This window comes from Amblyomma americanum, chromosome 1 (genome assembly GCF_052857255.1).
Source record: "Amblyomma americanum isolate KBUSLIRL-KWMA chromosome 1, ASM5285725v1, whole genome shotgun sequence".
Lineage (NCBI taxonomy): Eukaryota > Metazoa > Arthropoda > Arachnida > Ixodida > Ixodidae > Amblyomma > Amblyomma americanum.
Window position 1 is genome coordinate 275,695,698 of NC_135497.1, and position 27,905 is coordinate 275,723,602.

At 50.9% G+C, this 27,905-nt stretch overlaps 1 protein-coding gene across 1 annotated transcript; it reads left to right on the top strand.

Annotated features, from left to right (window-relative positions):
* The first annotated feature begins 22,737 nt into the window (after positions 1-22,737).
* On the top strand, positions 22,738-24,613 carry LOC144115118 (uncharacterized). The gene is made up of 3 exons (XM_077649283.1): positions 22,738-23,120; positions 23,895-24,063; positions 24,139-24,613. Exons 1-3 carry the CDS (start codon positions 22,928-22,930, stop codon positions 24,608-24,610), a joined length of 834 nt encoding a protein of 277 aa, XP_077505409.1. The 5' UTR covers positions 22,738-22,927; the 3' UTR covers positions 24,611-24,613.
* The last annotated feature ends 3,292 nt before the right edge of the window (positions 24,614-27,905 follow it).

Below are 27,905 nucleotides of genomic sequence, written 5' to 3' on the forward strand. Positions count from 1 at the left end.
AAACTCATGATCTTCATCAAACGCCACACCAATATGGCTCACCCTCACGTAGTACGGTCTCATCCGGTTGGCGTGCACCACTGATCTTTTTCCTTGTTCGTTCTCTACCGTGTACGAATGTTGCCTGTTAACTTGGAAGCCCACGGCGCCGATGGGTCGTTCCCCTCACCCCCCCCCCCACCCCCCGCACCTGTTCCCGGGAGCGGTCACCCCGTAGGAAATAGAGGAATTTACTGAGAGGCTCGACGCCCGCGCGCAGGGTGCCTGCTACCAGCACTAATCCTTTCGGCTCTGGCGCCGAGTCATCCCCTGCTGACCGGCAGGGGGCCGCCGACCTTGTCCCGCTGAAAACATTCATTTGCTGTCAGGGAGACTGCAAATCCGATGCGTGGCAATCGATGGAATGCACATGCAGCGAGCTGCGTACGCAGAGTCACGCGCGAGGACCCTCTGTGACCTTCGTAGAGAGAAGACGTGTTTTTCTTGTGCTCCGTCCGCTCCCGTCGCGGCATCGAGTCCGCCTCCTCCACACCCCCGGCGTGAACGTTTGTGCATGGCGCTTGCTCCCTGGAGTACGCGCCCTCCCCGCCGGAGCGGCCTTTGCGCCATCGCGCGCTCGCCGCCTTCTTGTGCGCGCGTCCACTCTGCCGTGTGTCCGCGGCCCTCGCTCGTCGTTTTACATCCTTTATTCGTTGCCCGCCGTGTGATACCTGTGCCTGCTCGTTATCGTGCCCTTCCCGTGTTGGCGCGTGCCCTGTGCTTGTGGGTGCGTCCTCCCTGTCGTGTGTCTACGGCTCCCGCTCGTTGATTTACGTGCACTCGTCATTGCCGCGGTGTGTGACACCTATGCCTAAGACTGTGCGTGTTCCTGCCCGCGTTCGTACGTGCATTGTGGACTGTTAGGCCGCCGGGGTCTTTGCCTGCAGTACCATGGCGCTCTGCCGTGTGCGGCTCCCCTCGCCCACAGGATAACAGGGTCGCTTCCCGCCGCCACATCATAGCACCATGGACGAGGACGCCCTGCACGTCCTAGATGTGCCCACCATCTGTGCCCGCATAAACAGCCGGCACAGGCGCGTGAACAGCGCAGGCTGTTCACGCATGCTACGCAAGCTCCTCACTGAGGCCAACAAGATCGTCAACTCCCTGGCGGAGGCGCAGCGCCTCATTACCGCAGTTGAGAATCCACAGCCGCTCACTGCTACGTCCGAGGCCCGCACAGATGCCTCTGCGCCCATCGAGGCCACCTGCGAAGTCCGCACTCCTGACCCTCCAGTGCTAAGGCGTTTTGATAGCCTCACACCAACTCCCGTCCCCACAGTTGGGCGTGCAAAGGCATCGTACTGCGCTGACAGCCCAGTCCCTACCATCGCAGCGGTATGCCCTTCAAACGAGTTGCAAGAACGCAGCAACCCCCCTGCGCCGAACTTCCTCATGCCACACCGCTTCGAACCCCTTCGAGCGCTCATGCCCTCGGACACCGATGCCGACGAAGAAGACCTTGCTCTCCTCGCCACCCAAGAACAGGAATCATCGACACACAACGACGGTCCTCCTCCTCCGCAAACCCACACTCAGGCCCCATCACAGCGCCTAGAAACTGCCCACACAGGTTGCGCAGTCGATTCCCGTGGTGACGCCTCTGAAAATTGCATTGCTGCACACCGCGCTGCAATGGATACTCCAACCACTTCCGAAGGCCCTGCTGAAGAGACCGTGCAAGGGAGAATCAGCACAGTGCCAACTCCACACACAGTAGACGCCTTCTCGCAAGTTGACCTCAGGTCTCCATCAAACGCCATACCAGCTCCTTCCGTAGCGGAGGCCTTCACGCAAGAGGAATACACACAGCAGCCACGATGGGCTTCTTCTTCAACCCAGCGCTCTCCATCCCGCCCCCCGGCAACGTCGGGGAATCACAACTCTGCCCAAACAGCTCCAAACGGCTGGAAGCAAACGAACCAGCGCAACCGCTCCCAGAAAACTCGGCGCGGACCACAGGCGCCTCCCGCCACCGCAGCGCGCTTCTCAGCGCCCGCACAACAACCGCGCCAACGCCAACCAGTGGAGACAGTCCTCTACAGGCCCCTTGGCAAGGAAAACTTTCTTTCGTGCTCCAAAGAAGCCATCGCGGCCGAGCTATCCAAGCTCCCAGGCGTTCGCAACGTGCGAGTGAACTACTTCCGCAACGTCGTGGCAGTTGACGCAAGCCGCAACTCAGAGCTCCAGCCTCTCCTCGCCATCGATAGTGTCTGTGGTGTCAGTGTCCGCGCGAAGGAGGCCCGCACAAACACATGCTCCGGCATCATTTTCGGTGTGGACAGATCCGTCCCCATCGACGAGATCACAGCAAACATCGACAGCAATGCGCCCGTCATTAAATGCTCAAGGAGCGGCAGCAACGTAGTTGTGCGCTTCGCTGGCAACACACCACCTTGCCCTGTACAAGCTCCGACGCTCCGTTCGAGCACGTCTTCCGCGCCCAGTGCAGTGTGTGCAGTGTGGTGCCTACGGTCACGTGACCGCTGTGTGCAGGGCGCAGGCGTGCTGCTTGCGTTGTGGCGGTGCCCACGGCAGCAGGGAGTGCGATGCTCCCCGTCCGCGCTGCATCAACTGTGGCGGTACTCATCCTGCCATGGAGCCCCGCTGCCCACGGTGGCAGGAGGAGCGGAAAATAGCCATACTCCGCACCTCCTCTCGACGACCGGTCCCGCGCCCAGAGGCCCTCCGAGCCGTGCGAGAGCAACAGCCTGCTGCCCACCAACCTCAAGGTGCACCAGATACCGTGGCCCCACACCGGAAACCCCCCCCCCCCCAGTGCAACAACGCGCCACATATAGCGACGCACTCAAGGGCACCACCTCGAGCGTCATCGCAACGGTAAGCGACGCCACCGCCGATAAGAAGGACGCTGTCATTGCAGCTCTCTCAGCAGCTGTAAAGGCGCTCATAGATCTTCTTCCCCCTGATTCTCCAGCGCGACAGCTCTGTACTGCGGCCTTGGCCGCTCAGCATGCTCTCAGCCACCATGGCTAAAAACTTTGCCCCTCGCCCGCGTATTGCTCAGTTGAACTGCAACTCCCTGCGCCGCCGGCTTGCTGAATTGCGAGAACACCTCCCCCGATGCAACTGATGTACTCTGTTTTCAAGAAACATATGTTCGCGCGGAGGAGGTGCCTCTACCATGTTACATAGGGTATATTAGCCCCAGCGAGTGTGGTTCTGCTGTGTGCTGTGCCTCCCCCTGTGCCGATGTTAGCCACCCTCCCGGATCGCCCCGAACTGCAGTGTATGTACGGCGCAGCCTTTCTCATGCTGTTCTCCCTGTTTCTGACTTATGCAACAGCACGGTGGAGTGTGCCGCGGTTAGGGTTCGCATCGGAAATACCGATACAGCTGTTGCCAGCGTTTACGTGCGCCCGCACCACACCTATGATGCTAACTTCATAGTGCACCTGGTGCACCGTCTCAGCCGCGAGTCCCTAATATGCGGTGATTTCAACGCACACCACACTGCGTGGGGTTGCCGCAAGAACAATGCCGATGGGAACAAAGTTCTCAATGCTATCATAAGTGCTAACCTCCTAGTCTTAAACACTGGCCAAGCGACCTATGTGCGACCAATGGCTGCCACTGCTATCGATCTGTCACTTGCCTCTGAGCGATGCGCCAGCCTCAACACCTGGGTGCGAGCGCCGGATACTCTCGGCTCAGACCACTACCCCATCGAGGTCATCCCTACCAGGGCAAACCCTGCCCCGAAACGCACCTACAGTGTGGTGAAGTGGGACCACTTCCGCAAACTTTGCAGTGCCGAACCTCATGATGGTGACTTCTTCTCCCATGTGGCAATGTGTGCGCGCGAGGCAACCGTTACGTGTAGTGTCCCCGCGGGCACGCCTGTGCCAGACATAAAACTACTGAACTTATGTGCTGCACGCCGAGTCGCTCAACGCCGAGCCATCCGCGCAAACAGGCCCGAACTGTGGACAATATATAACACAGTAGATTCCCGCTGTAGGAGACACGCCCAATGTCGCCGCCGCCAGAGTTGGGCTAACCTCTGCGCCTGCCTTAACGACTCGCGACGCCAACCACGCGTCTGGCGCATCGTCGATGCAATGCTCCGCCCTAATATAACTTATTGTCCGGTCATGGCCATTGCCGTCACCCGCGGCATAACAACATTAGCTCTGGCCAACCTCCTAGCAGACCAATTTGCCTTCTCGGCAAACGGACTCGCAACTACCCTGGCCTCTCCCCCACTTAACACCATCCTTACCCCCCAGACGAGGGCTCTATGTTGCGACAGTTTCACACCAAACGAGCTCCAGACTGTCCTTGACAGTTCTAAGCGCCGCAGCGCACCTGGCGCTGACGGTATAACTTACCAAATACTACGTAACCTCGACCACCATCAGCGTAGCCTATTACTAGACGCGTTTAACAACGTCTGGCACAGCGGAAACTTCCCGCAGGAGTGGAGCTGCGCCATAGTAGTCCCTGTTCTCAAACGCGGAAAGCGAGCTAACAACTTGTGCTCCTACAGGCCCATTTCACTAACCTCCGCGGCTGGTAAGACTATGGAGGCCATGGCCCTTCGTCGACTACACTGGTTGGCCGACTCCACTCAAACCCTAGCGCCGCAAAAGAGCGGTTTTCGACGGCACCGCGCCACAGCAGACTGCATTGCTGATGTCGTCGTCACGTTAGAGAGCGGACTTGCCAGCGGTCATGTGGGGTATCTGGTTCTGCTCGACATAAGGAGCGCCTTCGACCTCGTCCCACACCCCGCCATCATAGATGCCCTTTGTGCCCTCGGGGTGTGTGAGAACATGCTGAGCTACCTCAAGGGCTTTCTCAGCGGCCGCTCTTTCCGTGTTAAAGTGCGCGGTGTACTAAGTGCCCATCGTGATGTGCTGTGTGGTGTCCCCCAGGGGAGTGTGCTAAGTCCCTTCCTCTTTAACCTGACCCTGGCACGACTCCCCTCCTGCCTCCCCAAACCTGTGCACCACAGTGTTCGTGTCGCAGTGTACGCCGATGACTGCCATTTTTGTGACCGCACCTACTGCAAGAGCAGCTAACGCCCGCAGAGCCCTCCAATCAGCCATGGATGCAGTGACTGAGCACCTCAAAGGCATTGGCCTGGAGCTATCACCTGCCAAGTCAGAAGCACTCCTTGTGCACAAGCGCCCGAGCACTGCCCGCTGCCGCACCCCCCAGCTCCGTATCGGTGACACCCCTCTGCCCTGGCGCACATCTGTGAAGTATCTGGGGCTCCACATCGACGCCAGACTCAGTTGGAGCACAGCCGTACTCAAGCTACGGAAAGAGATGTTACGTATCTCTAACGTCTGCCGACCCCTCCTGGTTAAAGGCGCAGGCTGCTCCCCCACGCTATGCACCCGCATCTACGAGGCACTTGCGTCAGCTAAGGTTCTATACGCCCTGCCCATTGTTAGGCTCTCGGGAGCCAAATGGCGACGGCTGGACATTGCCCACCGCACCTTTGTCCGAAGCGTCTATGGCCTCCCACGTAGCTCGCAAATAGGGCCCACCTACGCAGAGACAAACACTTCGCCTTCGTCTCTCCGTGCGCAACAAACAGCCCTACGGCATGCATTACGCAGGCACAGTGCCCCCGAGTGCAAAGAACTCCTGACTTACTTGCAAGACAGACCCGAGACCTGGTTCGGCCGCAATGTCAACCTCTTCAAAGAAATCTTTGGTGCTCCCCGCCACTCGGTCCTCACCCTCAAGCCCCACAATGCCGCAGGCCCCCACGAGTCTGCACCACTCTACCAGGCATTACATGCAAACGCCAGATGCCTCACGGTGAACTTCAGCAACTCGTCGCTGAAAAGATCGACGACGACCTACAGGGCTGCCTCCTCGTATACACGGACGGCTCGGTTATGAACAATGGTCGATCCGCTGCTGCCGCCTGCATTGCCCCTGCCCTGTCCCGCCATAAGCAGTGCAGACTCCCCACCCCGGCATCGTCCACAGTAGCAGAGCTAGCCGCCATTCACCTTGCCGCAGACCTCCATTCGGAGCTGCCAGACATCAGAAGGACCGCCATCTTAAGCGACTCCAAATCAGCGCTCCTCGCAGTAAAACACGCCGACGAGGGCGGACACACTCTCCACCTCCTGGACCACAAGCTGGCTGCTCTCTCCGAACGCGCCTGCCACATAACCCTCCAGTGGATTCCTGCCCACGTAGGCATATCGGCAAATGAAACTGCCGATCAACTAGCCAAACAGGCCCATGACTCAACAGTTCCTCTAACAAGTGCAGTCAGCCCATATGACTGTGCTACACTCATAATTAAAAAAAACATGCGGCTCTTCATCATCCCGACGCCAGAGTGGCTGCCGACACTCCCCCCCGTCGCATTCCCGGGCGAGAATTTGAACGCGCGGATTGCATCCTCCTCCTTCACCTCTGTATAGGATGTGTATGGACAGCCGAACGCCTCCATCGTCTCCGTGGCTTCACCAGTGACCAATGCACTATGTGGGGGGGCTGTGACACCCTATGTCATCTCTTCTGTGAGTGTGCGGGACTCACCAGTGCCCGCTCCACCCTAAAGTGTTCCTACAAAAACTGGGGCTCGCCTCCGAAACTTTGGAACACTTTCTCTTCCCGTCCGGCCCGACATCTTCTGTGTGCCGCGCCCTCCGTGCAGTGCTGACCTTCGCCGAGAAAGCGAAACTTCGTGCTAAACTACACCCCCTCCAGTGAAACCATCTGGAAGTGAACTGGGTTCGGTGCCCTCCCCTTGACCTTGCCTCCTCCTCCTCCCTGACCCGCCTCCCCTCTACTATCCCTATACACACCCCTCCCCCTGCACAGTGCCGTTGAGGTGTCTCTCAATGAGCCAGTTATAGCGCTGTGCTATCCCCTTTCTTTCCCCCCCCCCCAAGCGATCATTGTGTGCGTGTGTGAGTGCGAACATACAACCTCTATAGCCGCAAGCGACACGTCCGCTCGCGCTGACGATCCCAGCCGATGAGTGCGCTCTCCCGCGCGCGCCGCAATCACGCCGTCCGTGGCGCCCTCCCTTGTTAGTTAAGGCAACTAACCAGGAAAAGTTTCGTGGTTCGCCCCTCTTTAGACGGAGCCGTGGGAGGGTGCACCGCGGGAAAGCAAACAACAAGGGGAGGCTGCGGGGCAGTCCCCACAATATATATACGCCCGTTGAGTATCACGATCCACAAGCCTTCGTCACTGCAACGTCACACTTTCACTATCCTGTACAAAGTCCGTGTAAAACCGATTGCTAAACATCGGTGGACCCTCCGCTACAACACGGAGCAAACGCAGCTGCGTGGAAAACAGCTGCGTGGAAATACCCCGCCAAGTTATCCAGGACTCTACCTCACCAAAACAATGGATGGATGCATGGATCTGCATGCTTGTTCTATGTTCTCTTTTTGTGTTTGCAAAATGTGTTTTTAAAATTTAGCATGACTAAACTCTTATTTCAGATCTTACTTTTCATTGCACCTGTGTTCCGCTATGTAATTGCTATCTGCCATTTATTTATCCTACTTCAAATATGCAATTAATTACAGGAGGTCCCCCTGACAGTTTCCACTTTGGGACCTCCTTCTGTAATAATCAATTTATGTACATCTTACCTATGCATCTTTTTCAATAAACTTTCAAACTTTCAAAGAAAGGAAGAAAGGTAGGAAGGAAGAAAGAAAGAAAGCAAGAGAGAAAGAAATAAAGAAAGGAAGAAATAAGGAAAGAAAGAAGAAAGAAAGGCAGAAAGAAAGAATGAAGAAAGGAAGAAAGAGAGAAGAAAGGAAGACGGGAAAAAAGGGAAAGAAGGAAATGAAGGGAGAGAGAGAGAGAAAGAGAGAGGGGGTAGAAAGAGAGAGATAGAGATAGATAGATTGATAGAGAGAGAGAGAAGCGTCCCCTTTGAAACGGGACGTGAATTTGTTCGAACAGGCGCATCTCCTGGAGCCGCCATTAAAATTGTTAATTCCAAAAGTGATGAAAAATTTGACACTGTCCTTTCTGTCACGCTGCCTGGTGGCGCGGGATGACCACCACCGAGTCAACGGGTATTTGAGAGAGGCAGCAAACTTGGAATTCAAGAAGTTATTCAGGCTGTCTCTCGAGACAACCTTTGGCAGTTTATACGGGTGGCTCTGGCTGCTGTCGTTCTATCCAAATCTGCAGTTCTCTGCCAATGGTTGCAGCAGAAGATAGTTTAGTTGCCTGATAACTTGCATTTATTTCAACTCAACAACTGGTGTTCACTTTTGGCAGATATTGCGGCAGAGTGACTATCAGAAACTGACTAGCAGGCAAAGGGTTCGTCTGACGGCGACCACAAAGACAGTCGCTACTGTAAGCGGAGGTGCGGATGATGTCGCAGCGAGCCATCACAAACGTGGCGATCATCCACATATTAATGATCTCACCATCTGCCTCTTATGATGACGATGAAAACGTTTAGTCAAAGCCACACCGATTTAGATTAAGGGAAGGCTGATCGGGTCCGTAGTCCGGGACACCGTTGGTAAAAGCCGCTGCCCGTGCTCTGGCGACGAGGGCTCGTTGTTCCTCGAGGTAGGACCCGGCCATCGCCGCCTCCCAGCCCTCCCACTTTGGCTAATTTATTATGTCAATACTGTTATTTTCCTGACAAGCCCATACCATATGGTATAAGTTTGCCTTCTGGCTACAAAATTTCCACTGTTCCGAAAAGGCCTCGGGCTCAATGGCGTGAAGCATAGCTGGATTATTAAACCACATAGTTTGTAGCCTTTGAAGGTGACATTCTTCTGATTTACTAAGACCCTTGGCGGGCCTCGGGAGTGTCTGCCTTTCGAGGCGCAAATACTGTAATATCTCTGAATAAGTTGTTTAAGGAGAGTGGAGCCTGACGGCTCGAAAAGCAGGCGTAGTGAAGCTTTTCAGTTCAATATCTGCAGGGTTTGCGCGTCATTTGGAACCGAATTTGGTTCCATATCTGCGCATACAACGAGCAATAATACAGTTGTGAATATCACCGAAGCTAGATACATATATACTGTCTTGTGTGGGCGCCTTTAATGTCGTTTCGAAGAAAGGAAGATGTTTAACAAACGAAAAATGCCTGCTAATATGTGTGTGGTAGTATATAAGGCTATCTATGGAAACCGCCAGTTGCTCGAGCACAAACGTAGCAAGAGAGATGCAGCTCTCCGTTTTCAACCAGGGTTAACCAGAGCTAAACTACCAGCAATTTTTTTTAACCCACCGAGGTGGATCACTGGTTAGAATGCACGCCTGCTCAAGCCCAGGACGCAGCGTGCAATCCCGCTGCGGCGGCCGCGTTTCGATCGAGGCGAAATTCAAAAGTCCCCCTCCAATACGGAGGCTCTCCGTTCCTTCATTCTCGACTGAGAGACCCTGCTGCGCTCGGAGGACCCGGCCGTGCAGACAATCGCCACTGGCCGGACCTTAGGGACATAAACACTTGAGTGCAGTGGGGTCGTGCGGAGACCCAGGGGCATGCCCCGACTTCCTCTCAAACAATAAAGTTTTTTTTCTCTCACTCTCTCCCCCACCTTCATCGCCTATATGACTTCTCCTTCAACTTTTCCTTCACGGTATTAAACGGACATCGTGGAGAAACTGATGTTAGCCTGCATCGAAAGACCACGGCATTCGAACGAAAAAGAGAGCACACCAACGGACACCGGAGTTTTTATATTCTAGAAAGACCAAACGACATAATACAGGCGCTGCCACCCCCGCCTAATTATGTAAATAACCTGCAAGAGTAGACACCGAATTTTTGCTCAGATCCCATGGGCTATTATCCTACACTGCAAGTTACTTCAAAACGGCAGCAAATGGTCCTTCTCGCTGCAGGCTTCCAGACTTTGCTTTTAGTGGCGGGAAAACTATTATTTCGTTTTGTTCTAGCAGGAGTCTTTTTTGTCTTAATGACAAACGTCAGCATAGCAACAAAGAGTAGATGAATTAATTTTTACTGAGAACAATAACTGCATGGAGCTGTCCTCGGTTCCCTTTGAAACACCCCTGATGAACTAAATTAATCGGAGCCCTCCTCCGCGACACATTTCTTTCTTCCGTCCGGCACTCCTTGCTTCATCCTTTCCTTCATTCCCTCCCTCAAGGTGCGGTTCAGGTGTCCATCTGGAAATGAGACAGTGGCTGAGTCTTCCCTTTACACAAGACCCAATTTTCCTTCGTGGTGATGGCTGGGGTGTCCACCGATAATCGGCGCCGTGGCTCGTCGTTGGACCACTCGGCTGCTGAGCCGAAGGATCCGGATTCGAATCCAGCTGCGCTGGCTGCGTTTCAATGAACTAGAAAAGCAAGAGTTGCCCGGGTGCTGTGCGATGTTGAAATTATTACTGGGCCCCCCACTACTGCACTTCTTTCTCTCTTTCTTCTTCCACTCCAACCTTCCTCTCTTCCCTCAAGGCGGGGATGATGTGTCCACCGAGAAATGAGGAATTGCGCCTTTCATTTGCTCATTTCTCGGTGGACACATCAACTCCGCCTTGAGAGAAGGCAGGAATGTGATAGTGAAAGAAAAAGAGAGGAAGAGGTGCCGCAGTGGAGAGCTTGTGTTCTGTGCGATATCAGTTCACGTTAGCGATCCCCAGGGGGTCGAAATTATTCGGGTCCCTCCACTGCGACGCCTCTTTCTTCCTTTCTTCTTTCACTCCCTCTTTTATCCCTTTCCTTACGGCTCGTTTCAGGTGTCCGCCGATATGTGAGACAGGTATTGCGCCATTTCCTTTTCCAAAAAACTAAAACCAATTTTCATTTGTATTTTTCATTTGCTAAATAAAGTGGGGTGTCCAGAGCTAGTGAGAGAGTCACTGCGTTTTTCCTTTCCTTTTGCTACAAAAAAATAGATATTTTTATTGGCCGTGCTGTTGCGTTGTGAACGTGCTGGCATGTGTCGGGCCCCATTCTGACGACGACAGTGTATTCTTTAAAAGGTATGCAACGCGCAACAGTCAGACACTAGGTGAACACCTCACAGGTGCTATGAAGGGAGTGACGAATAAAGTAGTGAAAGCGGGCAGAAAATAAGCTTATTCGTCATGCAACTCTGACAAAATAAATTTGGGTTATATAGATTTCGCAACAAAGCGCAAAAATTGCAGGCTATATGGTGTGCGCTGATATATCGATGATATTCTACAATTCTAGAAGGCAAAGCTTAAGAACAAACAAGTGCATGTACGACCGTTCGGCAGGACTGCATGAAACGATGCAGCTATCTCCTTTGAGCTATCTATACTCTATGTACTTACAAGGACTGGCTAAATAAACAAATACAATGGAAATGGCCTGTCTTATCTGGTGACGCATTGTCTAGGACGTGCGAAAAACGAAAAGGAAAAAAAAGGCATATCATTGTTTAATCAGGCACCTGTACTTTACACCCGCAAGGATCACGCAACGCGGGAAGTGGTTGAAGCTTTCCATATCGCAAAGGACCAGCAGAAGTGCATCTCCAACAAATCGCTTGTTCTATGAGATGGGGAGATAGCTTTCCTTGAGGATGGTTGAAGATCGGGGGATTCTGCTTGGTTTTTATTGTTGTTTTATTTGCGTCATCACTTTTCATGCCATTGAGTGCTCCTTTTTAATGCACCAGAGTTTTAGCAAATAAAACCTTCAGTTGCGAGTCAGCGTCTGTCCTGTGTCTTCCTTTCTCTGGTCTCTCGTCGTTTGCGCTGTTTTACATGTTCATTCTTTCGTGGGCGACTACGGAATTGAACTGTCCCCTACACACCAAAGCAAGTAGTACGAATGAGCGATGAGCTAGAAGAGTGGGATAAAATAAGTGCTCTTGTTGCGGTGCAGCTGCGTAAAAAAAAATGCAACATTAACCCTTGTTGCATAAATCGCGAAATTTATCAAGAAGTGGAGGAAAAACGCTAAGGCGCCCGTGTGCTGTGCGATGTCAGTGCACGTTAAAGATGCCCAGGTGGTCGAAATTATTCCGGAGCCCTCCACTACGGCACCTATTCTTCCTTTCTTCTTTCACTCCCTCCTTTATCCCTTCCCTTACGGCGCGGTTCAGGTGTCCAAAGATATATGAGACAGATACTGCGCCATTTCCTTTCCCCAAAAAACCAATTATTATTATTATCAAGAAGTGGCGTAAGTGTTGCCATTTTTTAAGCTCCCTGATCCTTTCCCCTTTTGCTTTATTCTGTCGTGCATGGAACGGCCCAGGTGTCCACCCACTGTAAGACTGCCACCACGCCTTTCCTAATAACTGCTTAAGCCCTACAAAAGCTTGCACTCTTTTGGCTTTGTCAGAGCGAGGGCCCTCGTGTCTCGAGCTTTGTTACGAATCAAGCGTGACGAATCACCAGCGCGGACATGCGACACTACTGAGTTTCCCGCAGCATGGCGTAAAAGTTGTCACTGAAATTTGCGGGCACAGACCTGCGAATGTTGGGCAGCCGTCCCGATCACCGGCTCCCTGTGTTCAATCCGCCCCACCATTGCTACGTACCGCTACGTGCCCTGCTACGTAGAGTGTGCGAGAGGCGTTTCGAAGCTTCAGTCGACGTCAGGGTTGCACTAAGGGCGAGGCTCTGGCCAGAGCTGTCCACGGGATCGGGCCGGCCCGAAAGCCCGGACCCGGCCCGGCCCGCGGGCCAGGCTCGGCCCATTTGGAGATTCTCTCACTCGTGCTTGGGCCGGGCCCGGGCCAGGCTTTCTATGCATCGAACGGGCCGGTCGGGCTCCGCGATCTCGACTGCGTACGTTACGCGAAAGTATGCTTGTTGTCTCGCATGTAGGTACAGCAGGAACTGTAATGCATTTATTCATAAAAATGGAATCTACAGGGACGGGAGAAAAGTGCAAACGCTAACAAAAGGCAAACGAAAGTTAGCGGACGCTCGGAATGCGTTTTCGCTTCTACCATGTACCGATGCTGTGGAAAAGCCGCCGCTTGCAGGCGCCTCCCAGTAAAAAGGCTGAGAAGGGAAGCGTTTGGGAAGCGAACATAACTGTGTGTACGGCGCACACGGTGTCGCCCCTGCCACACATACAAATTAGCCAAGCGGTGGCGTATAGGGAGCTTTTCCAATGGGCAGTGGTATTGCTTGAAGACTGGTCGTTGGTCGAAGTCGACAGGAAGCACACGTCGTCACTGCCCATGCTAGAAAGCAAACCGTTTTCTTTCAGCAACACCTTAGAAACGGGTGAACTTTTTCAACTCGCCGCTGTCGGCACCCAAAAAAGGGGATGATCGAGTGTTTTGTGGCATTCACAGGACGAGGCTTCACGAAGCTACGAAGACGTACACCAGGAAGCGCTTGCCTTATCTCTTGCTCGTCTTCCCGGCCGGAGCAAGTAGTTAGTTGCCGACTACCAGACTGCTGAACGAGACGAGCTGACCGATTACTTGGCTGCTGAATCGACACCGTGCTCGGAATCTGAACTAGTGCAGTTTTGGAAAAGCAAGGAAGCCACGTACTCAAAACTTGCTCTTTTTGCTAGGAGGCTATTAGCCATTCCTGCCACCAGTTCAAGAAGTGAACGAAACCTCAGCGCTGCCGGATTCATAATGCTGGAGCGCCGCACTTGCGTTAACCCTTCACCAATAGACAACTTGTCGTTTTTGCACAATAACTTAGAATAACAGTTCTGTGCACGCGTTGCATCTGTATATATCAGCGATTTTGTCATAAGGCATGCAAGATTTCAACATTATAAGGTCATTTAAATGAATTCATTTTCCTAATATTGTCTCTTTTTGTGTCGGCCTGGCTTTATTGCAGGTGGAGCCGGGCCCGGGCCGGGCGAACTCAGGCTTCTTTAGCGTCGGGCCGGGCCGCCTGTGGTAGTGTAGGGCCCGGGCTGCGCGCTGGCGTAGAATTGCGGCCCGTTCACAGTTCTAGCTCGAGGTGCGTGAGGGGGGTACACACGTGGTCACAGTTGAGGGCACGTTCCCCACCTCGACCCGAAGACAACGAAGGCGGCGTTGGACATGCGATCGCGGAACGGAGTTACGGGTTGCCAGTGGCAGAAGGTGCCCCTAAAGAGATCTAGCTGTGAATCCCTCTTTTATTCCATGCGAACCAGAGAATAATGGTTCCATATGCCGCACACACCAAGCCGCGGGAGCGCTGCATTAAACCATAATTTCCCTAGTTATTCAAACAGGTGGCCAAACAAGGCTAATGGAGAGAGTTCTTTGTGAAGCCTAGGTTCGTGGACTCTTGAACAAGTAAGAGGCCACCCTTGAGGACGTCCTTTTATTTTTTCTTCAAAATTAATTTGTTAGCACCACCATGGTAGCAGATGAAAATAGCTGGGAGTTTTGTGGCGACAGCTTTATATATCCGCTACTTTTTCTGGGAAAAAGGTTGTCGCTGTCCTAGTGTGTTGTCATCGTTAACTGGCGTTTTCCTGCCGGCCACTGAGAATGCTATCCAGGTGTGGACGCGGTGCAGTTGCCGTTGTCCTACGTCCCAGCCAGACAGCGGAGATCCTGGTAATTTTCTATGTAGTTCGTCGCGAAATATGGGCTCACGTGAAATTTCGCAGCGGTCGCCACGTGGCGGAAATCAGTCGATAACCAGGACTGCTGGAGTCAGCAGAGACGCTTCTATGACTATCCCTTTGGTTTTGCGTGCCGTGTGCAGCGTGTTGTCGTTATATTGAAGCATTTCAGGTGCCCGAGAGGGGCCCTACGTTACGGCGCTCGCGAACAAGGACGTGAACGCGTTTACATTTCGCATTACTTGCAGCGTCACGCTTATGGTACTACCGGCAATATTGAGGACGTGGAATACGTGACATAAAACCTACCATTGCTATCGCATGTGGACGCGTTAGAGTACTGTTCCAGAGGCCGTGCACTTCCCAGTGACACTATAGAGCTTGCGAGTGTGCTGTTTTATGCGTTGTCTCCGCCCTCCCTGCTACACTCTCGCTGACTATACTGGAGAGTGCAGTGAAGGCTATATATACTTTTTTTTTACAGCGCTAGCTGTTAAGCCACAGGCACGCGGGAAAAGCGTGTTTGTCGCCGTCGTCAAAAAGCGGCAGTGCACCCGAGCGTAACCGGGGGTGTGGGGTAGCAGGGACCTTGCACGAAGGATGCCCCTTTCTCGGCGTAGTCATTATCGCATGCCGGCTAGCGCTGATTCTCCGCATTACCAGTAGTGTAAACATCAGCCATCTTTTGTTTTGTAAACGCTGCTGCAAACGGTCCTGAGCGACACTCTCCTGTTGCTGCACTTCCGGATCGGATATGAGTCGGGTGGCGAGACGCCATTGTTTTCGTAATAAGAAACCGAAAACCTCGTTGCTAATTTCTACTCAAACGGCCCTGAAACACTTATCTTGGCCCACCCATGAGTTCCTTTCAATCGCTTTCCATCAGTGGCTTTTATGGTGTCAGGATGTCACTGAACGTCCATTGACTAGATTCTTTTTTCTGACAGGAGCTTCAATTCACGATTAACGCTTTCTTTCCTCAGAGAGCCAATGACTGGAATCACCTTCCTGCCGACGCAGCTCGCCGCACTAATGCATCTCGCTTCAAGGCGTTCTTTGAAAAAATCATCGACATCCGGAAACGACCCACCCCTCATGCAATACCCAACAGTGGCATTTGAGGTATAAATAAATAAATAAACAAATAAATAAATAAATATCTTCAACGTATGAAAAACAGCAAGGAAGATCAACACCGACAACATACCACACCCTGCGTCTTCCATGGACTTACTTTGCAGGAAAACAGCTGAACAGCAATAACAGCTAACTTTGAAGCTTCGAAATGAGATATTGTATTGGAGACTTCATATATAAACCATCCATTCAGCATTGCTGCGCAGTGCGCGTATCCTAGCCCTCGGTCGTCAACTTGCCTATTACGCCCTTGTCTCTAGCGGAGCGCTGCGCGCTTTTAGGAAGGTCTTAATGAGAACATAAATTGACAATGCAAGACGCCCGCACATATAATGTATACGCAATTTGACGTTGTTAACTTTTTTATCACACAGCGCCAAAACGCACTGCAAGCCAATCCTCACGAAAGCGGCCTACCTTGTTTTGTCACTATCCGGAAAGCTCCCTTTACCTTTGCCATCCTCCCGGCGGAATGGAACGTCTTCTGCAGAGAATTCGGATTCGGGTTTATGATAAGTGCCAGCCCCCATAATTGTCTGTCTTAGGCCTGCACAGATGTAGACAGCGGAGGTGTACATCACACTTCTCACTGCACACGTTTCAAATGAAATACGCAGCCCACTGACGCATAGTCAGCTGAGGATAACGTGCGATGCTCAGGTATATACAAGATGTTCGGAATTACGCTTACAGGATGCTTAAAACAACAACAAAAAACGACGAGCAGTACACAAAAGCCGTCTTTACTCGCAGTTTGTGTGACCAGGTAGGCATAAAGCGAACTGCTAATTGTAACCATTAGTCTCGTAATTACAATCAATTAATAAACATTTTACACCGCGCAGTAAGCGTGCATGGCTATGTTACAAACTTATAGATACGTTCGTATTCGAAGGCTATTCCATTTAGCATAATTCTCGTAGCACGCCTTCGTTTCGAGAAATTGGCGTCGAAATTTTCAGCAGAATCCATGCACGTAATTTCGCATGCAAGGCGGGGTGTACGTGTGCGAAACTCCTCCCAGTGAGAGGCAGCTGTTGCGTACTTCGTTTCGCCTTCCAACGGTATATATGAATAAGTCAAATTGATAACTGCTCCCTTTTAGTTTTTAATAGGGGAAAATAATAAAAATAGTAGAGTTAGGTAGAGGTAAGGTTACGGGCTTAGCGCAGTAATTAGTGTAATCTGATTGACGTTAGCAGCCGAGAAGTCTGGAGGCCCGTCTAAGAGTTTCACAAGCGACTGCCCGGTTGGGCGACCGGCAGGCCCGTTTTGGCGTCTCACAAACGACTGCCCAGCTGTAGGTCTCACAGGCCCTTTTTGGCGTCTCTTGCTCACGTGCATACTAGGCCTTCTTGCCCTTGAAGTCTTCGGTTTGATCGCTTTCACGGCACACTTCACGGACTCCAGGCTTAGATTGTGGGGTTTTACTTATGGGAGATAAATACGTTTCCACCATTCAATCACGGCTGACTAAGTTCAAAGCCGCCCGGACCCCACGCCGTGATCGCATACGCTACCGAGCGCACGCCGACCTCGACGTACCTTGCTCTGACGGAAGAAAGCATCGACACAGTGGCTGACACAAACAGGCATTTATTGCTACTGCAGCAATAACGCCAGCTAGCAACAAAATACGCGAAGGAATCCAGGTCGTCCGACTCACCAGCAAGGTTACGAGTGAATGTTCGCCCATGCTAGCACAAGGGATACTACGAAGCCGGGCGGAACGAAATAAGGGAGCACAGACCACGGAACAGGGAGGGGAGGGAGGGTCACCCCCTCCCAACCTTCTTTCAGAAAGGGCAGCGCCCCCCCTTCCCGCCCCGCCTCCCGCCCCCGTCTCCAACTACTTGCATTTGGATCAGATTTCTGACAATTGAAACACTTCAGTTCTAGGACTTTCTTAATGCAAAACACAATGGAGCTGAGCTGCTTGGCTTCGTAGCCAGTTGTAAAGCATGTCATACGTGACCTAAACCAGTCACGTCCCAACAGAAGTCGACTGTCTGACCCGTGTACATGATCATGATTAGCAGAATTTAAAAAAGTATGCACGAACTTTTTTAGTGCAATTGATCACTCCTGGTGCGTAAAACTTCCCATATAGAAGCAATTCCCATTTCAATTCGTTTTATATTGCCGTGGTTCTTTACACCGTTTGTTCGTTCACACTCAAAATCGCTGGCACGAGGCTTTATCATTTTGTTTTGTAATGCGGGATGCCACTAGACTTGTCTCCATTGATCGTGACCACGTTTTTCCAGATTCCACATTTTTCCAGATAATTGCAGTTCCTTTTGGTTCTTTACCTAGAAGGTTCCTTGCCAGCTTTAAATTGAGTGCGGCCAAGAACTGCAGGCATTCAGTTCGATGACCGCTCAGCGCGCTTGTGACTGTTGCCGCCTTCGAGTCATTCAGTTCTTAGTGGGCGAGAGTCAGCCCTTAAAAAGTTTCTTTTGGAAGCCTTTTCTTTGTCTTCCTGTCTGCTGGAGTGTCGTCACCACAACGTGACGGTTTTCATCAAGCTTTGAACATTGGGAAATAAGAAGTAAAAAGATATAAAATTTATTATGTACATGAGCATTAAATAAATAAATAACAAAATAGGCTCAAAGTCTTGCCCCCCCCCTACACACACACACACACAAAAAAAGTTCCGGAGTCCCTGTACGGGAGCAGCAGGTCTCCCCGCCTCTTCGCTCCGCTGGCCAACAGCGGAGCCGCAAGCGATACCTCCGCTCGCTCTGACGATCCCAGCCGATGAGTGCGCTCTCCCGCGCGCGCCGCAATCACGCCGTCCGTGGCGCCCTCCCTTGTTAGTTAAGGTAACTAACCAGGGAAAGTCACGTGGCGCGCCCCACCTGAGACGGAGCCGTGGAAGGGTGCACCGCGGGAAAGCAAACAACAAGTGGAGACTGCGGGGCAGTCCCCACAAGTATATACGTCCGTTGAGTATCACGATCCACAAGCCTTCGTCACAGCAACGTCACACTTTCACTATCCTGTACAAAGTCCGTGTAAAACCGATTGCTAAACATCGGTGGACCTTCCGCTACAACACGGAGCCAACGCAGCTGCGTGGAAATAAATACCCCGCCAAGTTTTCCAGGACTCTACCTCACCAAAACAATGGATGGATGCATGGATGGCAGAAAGAAAGAGAGAAAGGAAGAAAGGTAGGAAGGAAGGAAGAAAGCAAGAGAGAAAGAAATAAAGGAAGAAGTAAGGAAAGAAAGAAGAAAGGAAGGCAGAAAGAAAGAAAGAAGAAATAAAGAAAGGAATAAAGAGAGAAGAAAGGAAGAAAGAAGGAAAAAGGGGAAAGAAGAAAATAAAGGGAGAGAGAAAAAGAAAGAGAGAGGGGGCGGGGAGAAAGAGAGAGTTAGAGATAGATTGATAGAGAGAGAGAGAGAAGCGTCCCCTTTGAAACGGGACGTGAATTTGTTCGAACAGGCGCATCTCCTGGAGCCGCCATTAAAATTGTTAATTCCAAAAGTAATGAAAAATTTGACACTGTCCTATCTGTCGCGCTGCCTAGTGGCGCGGGATGACCACCACCGAGTCAACGGGTACTTGAGAGAGGCAGCAAACTTGGAATTCAAGAAGTTATTCAGACTGTCTCTCGAGACAACCTTTGACAGTTTATACTGGTGGCCCTGGCTGCTGTCTTTCTATCCATATCTGCAGTTCTCTGCCACTGGTTGCAGCAGAAGATAGTTTAGTTGCCTGATAACTTGCATTTATTTGAACTCAACAACTCGTGTTCACTTTCGGCAGAGTGACTATCAGAGACTGACTGGCAGGCAAAGGGTTCGTCTGACGGCGACCACAAAGACAGTCGCTACTGTAAGCGGAGGTGCGGATGATGTCGCAGCGAGTCATCACAAACGTTGCGATCATCCACATATTAATGATCTCACCATCTGCCTCTTATGACGACGATGAAAACGTTTAGTCAAAGCCACACCGATTTAGATTAAGGGAAGGCTGATCGGGTCCGTAGTCCGGGACACCGTTGGTAAAAGCCGCTCCCCGTGCCCTGGCGACGAGGGCTCGTTGTTCCTCGAGGTAGGACCCGGCCATCGCCGCCTCCCAGCCCTCCCACTTTGGCTAATTTATTATGTCAATACTGTTATTTTCCTGACAAGCCCATACCATATGGTATAAGTTTGCCTTCTGGCTACAAAATTTCCACTGTTCCGAAAAGGCCTCGGGCTCAATGGCGTGAAGCATAGCTGGATTATTAAACCACATAGTTTGTAGCCTTTGAAGGTGACATTCTTCTGATTTACTAAGACCCTTGGCGGGCCTCGGGAGTGTCTGCCTTTCGAGGCGCAAATGCTGTAATATCTCTGAATAAGTTGTTTAAGGAGAGGGGAGCCTGACGGCTCGAAAAGCAGACGTAGTGAAGCTTTTCGCTTCAATATCTTCAGGGTTTGCGCGTCATTTGGAACCGAATTTGGTTCTATATCTGCGCATACAACGAGCAATAATACAGTTGTGAATATCACCGAAACTAGATAAATATATACTGTCTTGTGTGGGCGCCTTTAATGTCGTTTCGAAGAAAGGAAGATGTTTAGCAAACGAAAAAATGCCTGCTATTATGTGTGTGGCAGTATATATGGCTATCTATGGAAACCGCCAGTTGCTCGACCACAAACGTAGCAAGAGAGATGCAGCTCTCCGCTTTCAACCATGGTTAACCAGAGCTCAACTACCAGCAATTTTTTTAACCCACCGAGGTGGATCACTGGTTAGAATGCACGCCTGCTCAAGCCCAGGACGCAACGTGCAATCCCGCTGCGGCGGCCGCGTTTCGATCGAGGCGAAATTCAAAAGTACCCCTCCAATACGGAGGCTCTCCGTTCCTTCATTCTCTCCCACCTTCATCGCCTATTTGATCTCCTCCTTCAACTTTTCTTTCACGGTATTAAACGGACACCGTGAAGAGACTGAAGTTAGCCTGCATCGAAAGACCACGGCATTCGAACGAAAAAGAAACCACACCAACGGACACCGGAGCTTTTATATGCTAGAAAGACCAAACGACATAATACAGGCGCTGCCACCACCGCCTAATTATGAAAATAACCTGCAACAAACAAGATTTTGAGTCTAGGGGTTTCGAATACCCTCGAAGAGCTCATTGAGGCTGCAAGGACCTTGCAGTATCAAATACTTTTGCGCAGTCGTACTGGTCGCAGCATTCTGGAGAAGCTGGGGAACGAGCCTCGTGCGTGCTCGAGACGTACGGACCCGGTTCCTAGACAGGTTAGGGACAAATTAAAGATACCCCCACTCCCCAAAAACATGCATCCCATCTACCATGAGAGCCGGAGGAAGGAAAGAGCAGTAGCGTTGCAAGCCCGCTTTCAGGGCAGACAGGATGTCTTGTATACGGATGCCGCACAATGCACAAACAGTACGGGGCACATTTCGGTAGCCACAAGGGAAAACGGAGGCCCATTAGCGTGCTGCATCACCAGACGCTCGACAGTAGCGGAGGCGGAAGAGTTGGCCATTGCGCTGGCTCTAACTCAACAACAGGTTAAAATTATCGTGAGTGACTCAAAATCAGCGATTATAAACGTTGACGCGGGCTGCATTTCAGCTACAGCAGCACGAGTGTTTGCCGGCAGTCCACCACCGACAGAACTGGTAGCGCTCATTTGGACACCCGCGCACCAAGGGTTGAGGGGAAACGAGAAAGCGCACGCACTGGCCCGAGGACTAGCTACTTTCCGGGATCCCAGTGGCGTCTTCTGCACAACCCCGTCCCCCTCGCGCGATGAGGAGCTCCTACAGTTCGATGACGACCTTAACACGTATCAGGAAATCCTAAACCATTACAAATTAGGCCGAGCGGTACTTCCAAAAGCAAGTAAGCAGCTAACCAAAAACGAAGAGGTTGTGTGGCGCAAGCTCCAAACCGGAGTATTCCCTAACCCTCAGCTTTATAGCAAGTGGCACCCTGAGATTTTCAGCCCCAGGTGCAAACGATGCGACGGCATAGCGCACATGATCCATATGGTATGGACATGTCCGAGCTTTGGACAACTTGACCGAACAGATGAGTCCAGGGAGGCACTGCTTCACAACGAGGACGAAACTAAACAACGTGAAGTCATCCGTCTCGCCCTTGCCGCTGCTGAGATCCAAGAGATCCCGGTCGACGGCTGAGGGGGAGGACATGGCTGGGACCGAGCGGCGCCTCGGATACCCATCATCCTTTTGACGGGTGCTAATAAATGTTATTTCTCTCTCTGCAAGAGTAGACACCGAATTTTTGCTCAGATCCCATGGGCTATTATCCTACACTGCAATTTACTTCAAAATGGCAGCAAATGCTCCTTCTCGGTGCAGGCTTCCAGACTGCTTTTAGTGGCGGGAAAACTATTAATTTCGTTTTGTTCTACATGAGTCTTTTTATGCGAAGCATATTAACGTAGGTTTCGGGCCTTCGCGCGACGCCCGGCGGTGGCCACCATTGACCCTGAAGTGGGGTCACGTGACATGACGTCACGTGATGACGTCACCCAGGCTGCAGATGGGGCCTCATATCGCGCCGTCGGTCGCCTCCCGGCGGTGGCCACCATTGACCTTCAAGTGACCTTCAAATAGGTCACGTGATATGACGTCACGTGATGACGTCACATAGGCTGCAGGTGGGGCCTCATATCGCGCCGTCGGTCGCCTCCCGGCGGTGGCCACCATTGACCTTCAAGTGACCTTCAAGTAGGTCACATGACGTCACGTGATGACGTCACACCGGCTGCAGATGGGGCCTCATATCGCGCCGTCGGTCGCCTCCCGGCGGTGGCCACCATTGACCCTGAAGTGAGATCACATGATGTGACGTCACGTGATGACGTCACACCGGCTGCAGATGGGGACTCATATCGCGCCGTCGGACGTCGCCCGGCGGAGGCCTCCACGCTTCGGTTCGCGCCGTCGCGCGCGACGCGGCGGCGGCGCCACCATCGCTGCATCACGTGATATGTGACGTCACGCAGGGGAAGAAGCGGCGCGCGCCCGCCGTCGCGTAAAGCCCGTTTCACATGCAAGCGAAAATGCCAGCGAATCCTGTCGCAGCGACGGAAAAACCTGTTTCGACCCGTCGCGGCGGCTCGGCGTGCCGGGGCGACGGGGTTCCAACAAGTTGGAAATTTTCGCAGCGACAGAGCGATAGCTCCGCCCTCTGACCAATGACTGCACGGCGGAAAAGCCACGTGACAAGAAGAGAATTCGTGCGGGAAAGACGACAATGTTTGTTTGCTACACGTGCTTCCGACACCACGACAACATGTCGCGTGGACTGTTCAATGAGGTGCTGATCATCGAAGTATTCAAGCGCCCACTTCTATGGGATGTTAAAGATAACAACTTCCGCAATAAGTCGACCAAGGAGTCCCTTTGGGAAGAAGTGAGGGACGCAATTCGAGCAATTGACGACACCGGTAAGTGAAAGCACGCTTTGTGGCGAGCTCGAATATTATCAGCCATTTTTTTCATTGTGCAGCCAACAAATTTTCCTCGTCACACTGGCAGGATTCTGCAGCGTGTCAAAAACTGTTTTATGTCCCCGCGCATTCCTGCGTACTGCTCGGTGTTTTTTTTTTTTTCGGTGCGCCGGCTATTGTGCGTAGATGAGCTGTATGAAAATTGTCGGCATCCCGCAGCCGTGAGCAAATGTTTTTGGTTCTTAAGACACGCTAGCTGCATCATTTTGTACCCTTCACTTCAATCGTGAAATGCACGACGTGCACGTTTTCATGTTCTCAGCTACGTTCGTAAATGCGGGAGGCGACCTTTCTCAGGCGTGAAGTTAATCCGGGCGCTGAGAGAATATTAAAATCGTCTCTTGCGTGTATGTAGAGCGAGCGCTCCGTCCCGCGGCACTGCCCGCTCATCGTAGTCTTGTACGTAGCATTAATCTGCAGCTCCTGAACCGCGCAAAATCATCTCGTGCGTGTCCGCAAAATAAATCATTCATCATGTGTGTGCCTCAGTTCAGTCATGCATGCATGCATAATCAGTAAAACTGCCTTTTAGAAGAAAAAAAAACTCGTGCTTCCGTACTGAATCGTGTGTTGTAAAAATTTTCTGCAACATTCTTGTGCGCTAACAGATGAGAATTTGTACATGTTCATGCTAAACTTTGGGCCACATGTCTGCCATTGTTTCCTTATTTGCTTGTTTAACATTATGCTCTATACTGCTCCATATTTCAGTAACAGTTGAGGAGATTATTGCTCGGTGGAAGAATCTAAAAGATACATACAGGCGAAAAATTAAAGAGGAAAAAGACGGGAAGAAGAGTGGGTCAGGAGCCACTGCAAAGACGGCCTGGCCACATTTAAAGCAGATGGAGTTCCTGAGGGACTCCATGGAAACGAGACGGTAAGCAATGACTGATACTAATGACGAATTGAATGTGTAAGTGACAGCAATTAACAGCCTGTACATTTTACTCAGGAGCTTCTGCAACCTCGACGCAGTGAGCCACGTGCAGGTGGCCAGCGCAGCAGCCGAGACGAGCCACGCCAGCTGCAGCCCAGCATCGCCAGGCTCGAAAGTACAAGCATCGCCAAATGAACTTGAAAGCATGTATAGCGTCCCAGGCCTTCCTGATGAACCAGGACCATCCTGTATGGCAGCAAATTCACAAGAGGTTCTCCCACATAGGGGAAACAAGCGACAAAAGAAAAGGCGGCAGGAAGTGGAGGCTGCTGACAGGGACATTCAGGCCGTGCGAAGTGCAATTGCTGCGCACAGGCCAATGGACGCCAGCAGCCATTTTCTTCTGTCCCTGCGGCCGCAATTGGAGGCAACTCCACCACACATGCTCGTGCATCTTAAGATGGAGTTATTACATATTTGCCATTTGTACAGCCAGGGTGAATACCCTTCTAACCTGGCTGTACATAAGGAAATAAATGATCATTAATTTTTGTATGTCTGTTTATTTTTTGCTGCAGTTGTTCTACCACAGAAGCATACATGTCACACATACATACATGAATTCAACACAAATATATACAGTAGCCAATTTAATCAGAATGTTAATGATAGAGACAGTAGCACACAGCAGTGGGACGTCCCGCCAGTAACAAAAGAGTAAATAAAGCCTTAGGAGCAATGCAAAGGTGAAAAGCAGCTGGTGAGGATCGGGTAACAGCAGACCTGCTGAAAGACGGAGGGGAGATTCTGCTATAAAAACTAGCCACCCTGTATACACAATGCCATATGACCTCGACCGTACCAGAAGCTTGGAAGAACGCAAATATAATCTTAATTCATAAGAAAGGAGACGCCATTAGACCGATCAGCTTACTGTCCGTTGCCTACAAAGTATTTACTAAGGTAATCGCTAATAGAGTCAGGGCAACCTTAGACTTTAATCAACCAAATGACCAGGTAGGCTTTCATAAAGGATATTCCACAATGGATCACATTCACACTATCAATCAGATGATAGAAAAATATGCAGAATATAACCAACCCCTATATATAGCCTTCATTGATTAGGAGAAAGCATTTGAATTGAATTAAATTTATTTCTCCAGAACAACTGGAAGGATTTCCAGGCAAAAAGCTGCTTTTACAGCTTGACTGGGCCCAGAAAACCTTTACATAGCATAGCAGTGGCTTCGACATATCAGCTGATGGAGATAAACATAATAAAGATACAACAAAGGAGAACAAATATACACACTATCAAATACAAACAATCAGTACACTTAATACATACAACTGTATGATTAAAACTATAACTTCTAGCCTCATATAGTGCAAAAGAATACGTAATTAAGAAATGCATATGTAATATAATCACAAAAATGAACTTTATGTTCAGTAATACATATTTTAAACATATGCATATACATGAAAAGCAGAATACACACATCAAGTTGCACCAAGTTGAGGTTTTCAGTGGAAACCTCAGCAGTCATACAGGCATTGCAGAATCAGGGTGTAGAAGAGCCTTATGTCAAAATACTGGAAGATATATAAACTGCACAGGTACCATAGTCCTCCATAAAGTCGGCAGTAAAATTCCAATAAGGAAGGGCGTCAGGCAGGGAGACATGATCTTGCCAATGCTACTCACCGCCTGTTTACAGGAGGTATTATGAGGCCTGAATTGGGAACGGTTGGGGATAAGAGCTAGTTAATGGAGAATACCTAAATAATCTGCGATTCACTTATAACATTGCCTTACTGAGTCACTTAGGACGTGAACTGCAAATCATGATTAATGAGTTAGACAGGCAGAGCAGAACGGTGGGTCTAAAAATTAACATGCAGAAAACCAAAGCAATGTTCAACAGTATAGCAAGGGAACAACAGTTCACAATTGGTAGCGAAGGGCTGGAATTAGTAAAGGACGTCTACTTCGGGCAGGTAGTGACCGCTGATCCGGATCATGAGGGAGAAGTAACTAGAAGGATAAGAATGGGATGGAGCGCATATGGCAGGTTCTCTCGGATCATGAATAGCAGGTTACCAATATCCCTCAAGAGAAAAGTGCACAACAGCTGTATCTCACTGATAATCACCTACAGGGCAGAAACGTGGAGGGTCCAGCTTAAGTTAAGGACAACACAGCGAGCCACGGAAAGGAAAATGATAGGTGTAACGTTAAAGAGACCGGAAGCGGGCAGAGTGGGTGAGGGAACAAACGTGTGTTAATGACAGCAGAGTCGAAATCAAGAGGAAAAATGGACTTGGGCAGGGCATGTACTGCAAAGGCACGATAACCGCTGGTCCTTAAGGGAAACGGAGCGGATTCCAAGAGACGGCAAGCGTAGCAGGGGGCGGCAGGAGGTTAGGTGGGCAGATGAGATTAGGAAGTTTGCAGGCACAGGGTGGGCGCAGCTGGCAAAGGACAGAGTTAATTGGAGAGACATGGGAGAGGCTTTTGCCTCTCCCATGTCTCCCATGGGTGTAGTAAGGCTGATGATGACAATCAGCAGTGTATCATCATCATCGCCGCAGCCCAGCTGATGCCCACTGCCATGGCACTGCTCCTTGGCTACTCATAAAATAAGATTTGAACAAATCTCTTGTCTCGGCTGCGGAACGACTGTAGTTGTGCCCTACAGGTGGCTCAAGATTGAGCACGGCTGCGTCTTCTGCTGCTGCCCGCCACTGACCTGCAGTAACATTGCCATAGGCATCTTCCACGTCGGCATAGTTTTCCGGCATATAGATGGCATCCTCCACAAGAAAGTTATGAAGAACGCATGATGCCATGACAACGTAGTCAGCGTTTTCCGGAAGGAGATTAATGACGCGGCGGAAGATCCGGAACCGGGACGCCATAACGCCAAAGGCGTTTTCAACGCACCTTCTGGAAAGAATGAAACATCACTGAGTGCTTTGTTTTTTTGTCAACTGCACACACACATGAAAAGTATCTGCATTCATTGCCACCAGGATAGTGATGAAATCCATGCAGTAGATCAGTTTTGTGCCGCAACAAACCTTGCACGGCTGAGCCTGTAATTGAATATTCGTTTAGAGTCGTCCAGGCCCCTGCCCGGGTAGGGTCGCAGAAAATCAGGGCGCAGCTGGAACGCCTCGTCTCCAAGAAAAACATGAGGTGCCACTGTTGAAGTTCTTGGTAGCAATTTAGGAAGTGGCAGATTCAGGAGGCCACGCTCAAGGCATTTTCCCATCCTTGATGCACTAAGGGTCCCTCCATCGCTCTGCCTCCCATAAGCCCCAACGTCAACCATGACAAACTTGAGATTGCTGTCGGCCACAGCCATCAGTACTATTGAGTACATACCCTGTAATGACAAGAGTTTATATATACAGAAAAATAATGTAATTGAAAAAAGACCATTCAATGTGTACATTACCTTATAGTTGAAATAAAGGCTGCCTGAATGTGGTGGGGCCTGAATTTGCACATGTTTGCCATCCACGGCACCAACACAGTGTGGAAAATTCCACTTTTCACAAAATCCGGAGGCAACCTTCTCCCAGTCAGCAGTGGTTGGTATCTGCGGTGGCAATGAAGTAGAAACATGAAAGCATTTTTAGTCTAAAACTAGTAGCAGCAAAACGACGGTGCAGTGAGAAGCATTCATCCGGTCTTCTCTGCCAATGTGTGCCTTCGGTTTGTGCCCATTTTCCCTGTAGTACAAAACGAGCGCAGCAACATGCACTACTCAGATGTTTTCAGTACATAAAGCAACTGCTCGTGTAAAATTTCTTTTCCTTTTTGACAGCAG